Source organism: Gekko japonicus, unplaced genomic scaffold, assembly GCF_001447785.1.
Source record: "Gekko japonicus isolate JY-2015 unplaced genomic scaffold, Gekko_japonicus_V1.1 scaffold3944, whole genome shotgun sequence".
NCBI classification, from domain to species: Eukaryota; Metazoa; Chordata; class Lepidosauria; order Squamata; family Gekkonidae; genus Gekko; species Gekko japonicus.
In genome coordinates this window covers 44767-55096 of record NW_015163207.1, presented here as the reverse complement: position 1 = coordinate 55096, position 10330 = coordinate 44767, and the positions used below count along the sequence as shown (strand labels likewise).

The 10330-nt window shown below is 47.3% G+C and overlaps 2 protein-coding genes across 2 annotated transcripts in view; one reads left to right on the top strand and one right to left on the bottom strand.

Annotated features, from left to right (window-relative positions):
• Positions 1-4741, bottom strand: part of GMFG (glia maturation factor, gamma) — a gene marked incomplete at its 3' end in the record, with an annotated part of 17563 nt that extends 12822 nt beyond the window's left edge. Inside the window, exons 1-3 of the mRNA XM_015407163.1 lie at positions 4598-4741; positions 1881-1977; positions 518-567 (exon numbers count right to left, since the gene is read on the bottom strand). Coding sequence (XP_015262649.1) covers positions 518-567; positions 1881-1977; positions 4598-4600 — 150 coding nt within the window. The remainder of the gene's footprint in view (positions 1-517; positions 568-1880; positions 1978-4597) is intronic.
• A 5244-nt stretch (positions 4742-9985) lies between these two features.
• The window catches only part of SAMD4B (sterile alpha motif domain containing 4B), a gene marked incomplete at its 3' end in the record, with an annotated part of 36143 nt that continues 35798 nt past the window's right edge, over positions 9986-10330 (top strand). The window contains exon 1 of the mRNA XM_015407161.1: positions 9986-10096. The remainder of the gene's footprint in view (positions 10097-10330) is intronic.

The following is a 10330-nucleotide window of genomic DNA, read 5'->3' as shown; positions in this document are numbered from 1 at the left end:
TAAGACCAAGTTTTATTCAGGTACAAGCTCTCCCTCCTCTGCGAGGACAGATCTGCACATTCCCCCACCCCCAATAGCTAGCAATCCAAAACAGTCCAGTGGAGCCTGAGCGGTGGGTGTTGCCTTCTGACACACTTCCGGTGATGTCAGGGGGTGTGGTATATGCAAATAAGGTATGCTAATGAATTATGCTAATGAGCCCCTGCACCTCTTTTTCTACAAAATGACCCCTGCAAGTACCCTTTACGTAATCTTTGGTAAAGTATCTTTTTATAGACAAATACACATATGTTTGGCTGCTTTAATCGAACTCTGCTATTTTTGAATCTCAATATCTAACAAATTTGAGCATGCCTCCTATGAATCTGTAGACTGGAATCGTGGGTATTTTTTAAAACCCTGGCCAGCTGCTGCTGCTGCTGCTGCTGCTTGCTGCTGCTTCTTCTTCTCTTTTTAACAAAGGGAAATATCTATCCCTGTTTTTAAGCGGAGTGACAGAAGCAAAAGTTTAGCCTACCTGAAATTCTTCCTCCAGCACCACCAGTTGCTTGTCTTTGTCAACCTTCACTGAGGACACAGAAAGCAAAAATCTGTTAATGCTTTTTCACCCCCATCCTTAGGGAGAACTTGGGGACCCCGGAAACTCCAACGTTCCTTGGCCTCATATCTTCAAGCAGGGCTCTTTTTGTAGAAAAAGCCCAGCAGGAACTCATTAGCATAATAGGCCACACCCAACAGCAGAAACTCATTGGCATATTAGGCCACACCCCTGACAGCACAGCTCATTGACATATTAGGCCATGTTACCAGAAGTGTGCTCATCCAGCCACACCCACCTTTTGCTTCTCATTCTGTTTACCTTGTTTGTTGTCAAACCCAGGGCTTTTTTTGTAGCAGGAACTCCTTTGCATGTTAGGCCACACACCCCTAATGTAGCCATTCCTAATGAGTTTCTGCTGTTGGGTGTGGCCTATTATGCTAATGAGTTCCTGCTGGGTGTGGCCAACTTGGGAGCCAGCCGGAACTCCGTTCCTGTGTGTTCCTGCCCCAAAATAGCCCTGTCTTCAAGCATCTCGTCTGCTGGGAGACGGTGGAACCTGAGGTTTCCAGGCCTGCCGTCTTGACTGCAGAGATATCTAAGCAGCTTGACTGTGAGGATTATAACCAAAAGCTCTCTTCACACCCCCTTCAAATTTTTATGTGAAGAATTTATAGGAATGGTGCTTCTTGACTGGAGCCCACGTACGCCCGTTAATGGTAGTTTCAGCAGCATAAAAGCCACTCTGCCACAAGGAACCTACACCTCAGGACGCTTCTTGTGAATGCATGAGGCTCCTCAGATTCAAAAAGACTCTGCTTGTAGTACTCATTTTTTACTTTTGACAATATCCCCTGATGAAGAGCAGCAGCGCCAGCTCAAAACTGCACCAGGATTTTGTTAAGGCCACGTGCTAAACTAATTTTCACGTACCCGTCTACTGAATCCACACTGTCAGTTCTGATACATGGGCCAGTTCATTTGGCTTTTAACGGCAGGCATCACAAGGCCAACCCTTTCCCACCAGTGCCCCAGCCTTTTGACTCAATCTTCAAAGAAGCTGTCTACATTTGGTGTCGTTTTCACACCTCAAGAGTGCTAGCATACTTTTGCACATCCACATATGTTTATCGTCCTTTCTGGGCGGCTCCACTGTCATTGCACCTTTGCACTGCTTTAAAAGAACCTTCTCCAAACAACATTCAAACAAGCATAGAGAAAGACCGCATCACAGCAGCACGAAACTGATTTAAAAATGCAAATGCAGATTCGACCTAAGTCTAGCCCCGACCAAGGAAAAACTGGGGGCCGGGGGAAGGCGCTATGCAGGACGGTAACTCACTAATTATAGCGGCATTGTTCGTCTCCTTCCGAAACCGAAATTTCTTCAGTTTCTCCTTCAGCTCTGGGTCCACATCGCACACGACCAGAGAATCGGACTGCAATGAAAATTGGAATGTGGGCGTCATTCTCCCTGTGCCATTTAGGGATGTCATGCCACTGATCTTTAATTAATTGTTTAGGACATCAGGGCTCTTTTTGTAGAAAAAGCCCAGCAGGAACTCATCAGCATAATAGGCCACACCCAACAGCAGAAACTCATTAGCATATTAGGCCACACCCCTGACAGCACAGCTCATTAGCACATTAGGCCGCACCCCCAGGTTACAAGAATTGTGGTCATCCAGCCACACCCACCTTTTGCTTGTTATTCTGTTGACAAAACCCAGGGCTTTTTTGTAGCAGGGACTCCTTTGCATGTTAGGCCACACACCCCCTAATGTAGCCAATCCGAATGAGTTTCTGCTGTTGGGTGTGGCCTATTATGCTAATGAGTTCCTGCTGGGTGTGGCCAACTCGGGAGCCAGCCGGAACTCCGTTCCTGTGCGTTCCGTCCCCAAAATAGCCCTGGTTTAGGTCATTTATAGTCCAACCGAGTCAGGTTCAAGGTTTTGGTACTGACGTTTAAGGCCTGGAGCAGTCTGGGACCTCCGTATCTACAGGACCGTCTCCTCCGGAGTGTCCCCGGGACAGCTCTGTACTCTACAGATAATCTCCTGGAGATGTTCTGCCAGGCTTTCCGTTGAGGGCAGCAACTGTTTCTTCCCTGGCTGACAGCCTCCCTTCCCTCCCCCCTATTCTGCAGTTCTGTTTGGAGTTCCCTCTCTCCTTGCTCAGAAAATGGCCGGGGAGTCCAGAATTGGGTTAAAAAATTTACAAGGTGCCATCTTGGACTTTTATGCTGGTTTCTTACTTCTTCTTCTTCTTCTTCTTTTTTACCAAATTGTATATTGAGTTTTAAATGTTGTATAATTTCATGGCATTATGCCCCTTTTGTACATCGCCCAGAGCTGGGAGAGGGTGATTAATAAATCAAATTAATAATTAGCTGTTGTAGATTTTCTGGGCTGCGTGGCCGTGGTCTTGGCATTGGAGGACCTGACGTTTCGCCAGTAGCTGTAACTGGCATCCTCAGAGGTACAACACAAAAAGATGGAGTACTCCCTGTGTCAAGGTGAGAAGAAAAATGGTAGGCAGGAAATTTATATCTACTCAGGAAGGCGGGGCGCGTTAAGTATATGGTATCCCATTCTGGATAAAATTAACATAAATAAATTTGATTGGGAAAACATCTCTGAAGCGAAATACAAGTTAATGCTTTATAATTGAACTATAATACCTTGTCACCAATATGTATGCATATGCTCATACTTACCTTATATCCACAATGTTATATCTTGCTGCTCAAATTTGTTCACTTCTGTGTTTTGTAATTTGTTTATAAAAATTTAAATAATTTTTTTTTAAAAAAACCAGCAGCTGCAAGTGGAGGCGTGGGGACCAGTGTTCTCTCTAAGCTGAGTTAGTGTGAGCTAGCTCTCAGCTTTTTAGCCTCCAGCTCACACATTTTTGCCTTAGCTCAGGAAGGGATGGCTCCAGAGAAAACTAATCTATGCAGTAACCAAATTCCTCGCTCACAACTTTAATGCCAGTCGCTCACAAAGTAGAATTTTTACTCACAAGACTCCACAGATTAGAGGGAGCATTGGTGGGGACTCATACCTGGTTCTCCCCGATCAGAGTCTGTGCTCCTAACCACTTTACAATGACATTTACACCGTCAAGTTGAGACTGGGCTTGGTCTGCAGGCGCTGGATTAAAATGTAGGGTTGCTGTTGTGAGTCCGGGACCCTACGGCCCTCTGACCTTACATGTCAAAGTCCCCACCAGACTTGTCATGCAATCATCGCTGGGCCCAGGGCCCACGGTCTACCTCAGGCTATCTTATACCTTACGGGCCGCTCAAGACTGCAAACTGCCCCACCTTTTCTAGCCTACTTTGGCAAGAGAAGACGACACGGCTTCCTCCTTGGGGAGCTTGTTCCAGTGTCGAACGGCCTCATACCGGCTCTTCTCCGTGTGCGTATTCTACATCTGTCTTCCTGCTGTTCAAAACCCACCGCTCCTTGCTTCCAGCCACACGCTGCTGTGTCCCAAGCGTCAATGTTCCCTCTAAACTGTGGAGTCCTGTGAGCAAAAATTCTACTTTGTGAGCTACTGGCCTTAACGTTTTGAGTGAGCGATTTGGCTGCTGCATAAATCAGTTTCCTCTGGAGCCCCATCCTTCCTGAGCGAAGACAAAAATGCGTGAGCCGGAGGCTAAAAAACTGTGAGCTAGCTCACACTCACTCCGCTTAGAGGGAACACGGCCAAGCGTCCCTCCGTTTCAAAACATTGATCTGGCAAGACCGCTTCCACCACACCACACGGGAAGTTCCCCCTCTGCCAACTGTCGGCGTGTGGCTTCCATCTTGTCCCCAGCCTACAATAGCCTCTCCGAGGCGAAACTTGCCTCTTGGAGCAAGGCTCTATCCGACCTTGAATGTTTTCATGATTGTGTGAGAATGATACACGAGGAAGTGGCAAAAAGAAACGGATGGGTTTTTTTTTAAAAAAAAGCAATATTCAAAGGAGCAAAAAACAGGTTCGGAGCCAAACTTGACCATCCCCACACCACCACACCACTCTTGACCTAAGTTAGAAAACGTTCAACCTCACCATTCTACCTTTCCAAATCCAATCTTCTCGCCTTCTGAAATTGCGTAGCTCCGGGTCCTGTAATCTCTTGCTTCTGACAGGATGTGGGGAGCTTTGCACAGGACGGTCTGACAGCTACAGAGGAAAGGCAGTTCCAGAGGAAGCCAGCGGTGTCGACGGGGTGGGGCGTAGAGAGAGGGAGATGCAAAAGGTCTTCCTTCTCGTCTGCAAAAAGGGAAGCGCTGCAGAAAGCAACACAGACGATAGGTTGGAGGGACACGAAGAACGAATGACGGCATCGTTCCTATGGCAGTCAAGAGGAGATTTCAGGGCACACCCCTCACAGGTGGAAAGTAGGCCCCAATGGGGTACCGCAATTGAAGGAACAGCCAACATAGCGACTGTAGGTGGCTCGGGTAAGCAAACCAAGGCACGTGTTTAAGAGAAGACGGAACTTTAACAAAGCATGAGGAAGTTTTTTGAGAACACTGTGGCAACACAATCAAAGAAGGCAATTCTTGGACCAAAAGTCTATACTTTAGAACCACTGGGCAAGTGATTGCAATTTTAAAGATCTCATTTGCATATTTATTGTGTGCCTGGTGGTTTTATTCTGGAACAACTGGTTGTCTGGTCCATATTGAATTTATATTTTGTATCTATTCTGATTGTGTCTACATGATTGTATTATATTTATATAGCCATCTTGCCACTCAATTGTTTGACCTCTGAGGAAGGCCTATGCAGGCCGAAACGCGTCAGGTCAGGTTTTTCAGCCCGTGTGTATTGCCATGTTATTTATATATTTGATGTGAATGGGCCCCTATATATGTTTTAAAATTTGTAGTTAATAAATACATGTATCTTTTTCTATATATTTTCTACATTTAGTTTTTAATATGGGCCCTCTTTTTCACATTTTACTAACCTTTGTTAGGTTCCAAAAATTATATCAACCATGATCACTTCTGGAATTGTGGGTAAGGAAGAGCAAACTTTGATCGTGCCCTTTATGTCCAGGGACCTGCATACCTGAGGGACTGCCTTTCCCCATATATGCCCCAGAGGACGCTGAGATCTGGGACCCAGAATCGGCTAGCTCTCCTGAGCATCAAGGAGGCCAAATTGGTTGCAACTAGGGCCAGGGCCTTCTCGGTGGCGGCTCCTCTGTGGTGGAACGAGCTCCCAGAAGGGACCAGGGCCCTGCAGGACCTCTCACAGTTCTGCAGGGACTGCAAAACAGAGCTCTTCCGCCAGGCTTTTGGAGCTGCCACCACCTAATACTGAATCGCCAGCAATTAATAGCTATGCTAGTTGAACCCTGACACACCGGTCCCTCAAATACTGCCCGTGCCAATCACCTAAGATAGCCGAAGAAGACCGAAGAGCCGACCGTAAACTGAGGATATTGCTAGCACTTTATTATGTCTTACCATGTCTGAGTTTTTAATATTGTATGTATATTCAGGGATATTTTGGGGCAGGAACGCACAGGAACGGAGTTCCGGCTGGCTCCCGAGTTGGCCACGCCCAGCAGAAACTCATTAGCATAATAGGCCACGCCCGACAGCAGGAACTCATTAGGACTGGCTACATTAGGGGTGTGTGGCCCAACATGCAAAGGAGTTCCTGCTACAAAAAAAGCCCTGGGTTTTGACAACAGACAAGGTAAACGGAATAAGAAGCAAAAGGTGGGTGTGGCTGGATGAGCACACTTCTGGTAACATGGGGGTGTGGCCTAATATGCTATTGAGCTGTGCTGTCAGGGGTGTGGCCTAATATGCTAATGAGTTTCTGCTGTTGGGTGTGGCCTATTATGATAATGAGTTCCTGCTGGGCTTTTTCTCCAAAAAAGCCCTGTGTATATTAATTTATGTGATTTTATGCTTTGTATTGTCTGATTTTATTCTGTTGTAAGCCGCCCTGAGCCGGCCCAGGCCGGAAGGGCGGGGTAAAAATCTAATAAATAAATAAATGCTGGTGGAGAGGTAAGGCTGAATTCACATGTCCTATTTAGGCCCCGGTCACACAGGCCGGAAAATGCGGGGGGGGGAGCATGGTTGTTAGCCCCGGAGCAAAGTAACGCACAGCAGCCCGATCACACGTCCCATCGAGGTCCCGTGGTTAGGCCGTTAGGTGCTGATCACATGGCTATCCTGCAGCACGGCAAAGAAGTGGCGCGGCGCGATCACACCAGCAATCGCTAGGCGCTGCTTCCGTGGCAGACGGGACTTTTTTTCCACACCGAAGTTTGCGCATGCGCATGACCGTTTGTGCACATCCTGTGGAGGGTTACCAAAAAAAAAAATCCGGTGTGCGATGAGACATGGATGGGCACCGGATGCCACGGGATTCAAGTGGAAACGCGATTAGACGCCCACCCTTGCCCCGCGTTTTCCGGAAACTAGTACATCGTATGTGATAGTTTTTTACTGTGCATTTTCAGCGAGAAGCCATGGGTTAGCCATGGGTGTACTACACTTTCCAGATGTTGCGGTGTGATCGCGCACCGAAAATCCGCCTATCATCCATGTCTTTAGCGTGGTGACTTCTCTGTGTGAACGGGACCTTAAAACGCTTTCCCACTCTTGTCCGGATGCTTGATGCGAAAACCAGAACAGCAAGTCTGTATAAACACATAGAAAAGAGAAAGCAGTTCTAAATGTATGAATGTCTTATTTCTGACATGTGAAAAAGAGAAAGGTAGTTCTAAATGCATTTTTTACCACCTTTCTAAATCTATTCATGGCCACACAGGAAGGCTAATTTACAATTTCATCCAACTTCCCCGTGCTTTACAATGCACATGTGATTTCAGTTTAAGAACTGAAGGGGTTTTGGATACAGATATTTTATGATTAACCATTACCATATAATAAAGAATCCAGCATGCAATAGATGTGAAGCTACATTTTCTGCCTTACTTGAAAAGAATAATTTCAAGGGATCATGCCGATATTTTGTAGGTGAATAGCTGCCAGATTGGTTTATGTTAAATATTGGGGAAGTAAGAAAGTACCCATTTTGAAAGAAATGTTATCCAAATTGTGGGATGTAGCGGTTCAAGGTAAAATAACAAGTTATATTCCAGCTAAAAGAGGAGGAAAGATAATTAACTTTTTTACAGAATGATGAAAATGGTTGAGTTCCTATTGAAATGACAGAAAAGGGAATCTTCTTTAATACAAGGTAGTTTTTTAAAAAACCCAAGCTCATCCATGATTATTGAACCTGAGTACTTCGTCTTAGTCATTTGCTGGACTTTCAAGTTTGCATATCGCTTTGATAGTTCGTATGTTTAAAAATTAAAAAGCAGTCACAGCCATGAAGATATAAAGGACCACTGATGGACCTCTGCTCCATATGCTTATCTAATTCCCTTTTGAAGCTGTCCATGCTTGTAGCCGCCACCACTTCCTGTGGCAGTGAATTCCATGTGTTAATCACTCTTTGGGTGAAGAAGTACTTCCTTTTATCCGTTCTAACCCGACCGCTCAGCAATTTCATGGAGTGCCCACGGGTTCTTGTATTGTGAGAAAGGGAGAAAAGTACCTCTTTCTTTACCTGCTCTTTCCCATGCATAATCTTATAAACCTCGATCATGTCACCCCTCAGTCGTCTTTTCTCCAAGCTAAAGAGCCCTAAGCGCTTTAACCTTTCCTCATAGGGAAAGTGTTCCAACCCTTTTATCATTCGAGTTGCCCTTTTCTGCACTTTTTCCAAAGCTATAATATCCTTTTTAAGGTGTGGTGACCAGAATTGCACACAGTATTCCAAATGAGGTCTCACCATTGATTTATATAGGGGCATTATTATATTGGCTGATCTGTTTTCAATACCCTTCCTAATAATCCCCAGCATAGCATTTGCCTTCTTTATTGCAGTCACACACTGTCTCGACATTTTCAGTGAGTTATCTACTACAACTCCAAGATCTCTCTCTTGCTCAGTCTCTGCCAGTTCAGACCCCATCAATGTGTATTTATATTTAGGATTTTTGGCTCCAATGTGCATCACCTTGCACTTGGCCACATTGAACCCCATTTGCCATGTTGACGCCCACTCGCCCATCTTTGACAGATCCCTTTGGAGTGCCTCACAATCCTCACTGGTTCTCTCCACCCTGAACAACTTCGTATCATCCACAAACCTTATAAATAAGGTTTTTTGCAGTGTATATATTTGTTGTTTGACTCATTCTAACACTGCAGCTGGGGTTTCCACAGCTGCTTTCTTAGAAAGAATGGGAGCAAGTGCCTGTCCTGAGGCAAATTACTTGAAACAAAAACAGACTAGGGCATCTTTCCTGAGGTAAAAATTAATTTCTACCTCAGGAAGGGCAGGTAGCTCGTTTTATTTCAAATAATTTGATATACTTCATGAGTCACAGAACTCCGTCACAAAATGTTGGTTTGTGAATATCTATATCTATAGATATATATCTATATTTATATATACAAATATATATAGATATATCAAGCTGCCTTGAGCCAGATACAAATTGAAATAATAGTTTGATCTACCTCATGAGTCACAGAACTCCGTCACAAAATGTTGGTTTGTGGATATATATCTCTCTATATAGAGAGATATATATCTCCAGAAACCGACATTTATATATACAAATATATATAGATATATCAAGACGCCTTGAGCCAGTTCTGTGGAAAGGTGGGATACAAATTGAAATAATAAATAAATAAGTGTGTGTGTGTGTTTATTTCTGTTTATTATACACTGGTCTTACAGCCCTGCTCCCCATGCAACACCAAGATTTAATAGGAGGGGAAAGGCCATTAAAACCACCATTAAAACCATCACGTGCGAATGGAAACCGAACTGCGAGCGAGACAATAATATCCGCTCGCCTCAGGAGACACTTTGGGCGGGAAAAGCCGAAGGGGGCGGGGCCTCGCCTCGGCGGGGGTGTCAAGCGACGCTCTCGAGGCCCCTCCTCCTCCACCACCTCCCGCCCCTCCCTCTCTCGCTCTCCGGTGTCCCGTCAGCGGATTGGCCGTTAGGGGAGGCGCTTCGCTTTCTCTTTCCCCACCCACTCCTCCTCCTCCTCCACCCCACCCCCCGCGGTCCTCTCATTGGCGGATTCGGCGAAGGAGCGGAACGGAGGGAGGAGCGGGACGGACGGGAAAGGCCCGCCCCCCCATCGAGGAGGCGGGGTTCACCTCCCTCCCTCGGCCGCTCTGAGCGAGAGGGAGAAGGAGACTTCTCATTGGTCGAGGGGGGGAGCCCCCGCCCAGCCAATGGCAAAGGCGGGGAGGGGGAAGGGCCCGGGAGGACGAGAGGAGGGGCCTGGCGGTGTGCGTAGTTAAGGCTGCGCGCTGACGTCGCCGTGCGTTGTGACGTCGCGCGCCGCCCTCTGGAGAGAGAGAGCTAGAGCGAGTGTGTGTGTGAGTGTGTGTGGGGCGGCTGGAGCTGTGCGGGTCCGTCTCTCCCTCGCCCTCTCGGCGCCTCCCCCCCCCGCCTCCCCCGCTCTGGGCCCGGCTGGAGTGGGCCGCGGTGACGGTGAGTGCGAGGCCCGGGGCGGGCGGGAGGCGGCGGCGGCCCGGGGTGAGGCCTGGTCTTGGGCCTCCTGCCCCTCCTCCCTTCCCCCATCCCGGTGGTCCCCTAGGTGAAGCAGGCCCCGCCCCCCCGGGGGGAAAGCGGCCATGCCCCTCCTCTGCCCTCCCCTCGCAGCCCCCCCCGCTTCTGCAGTGCCGGCGTGTGGCCCCCCACTCCCGTGGGGAGGGGCTGCGCCCC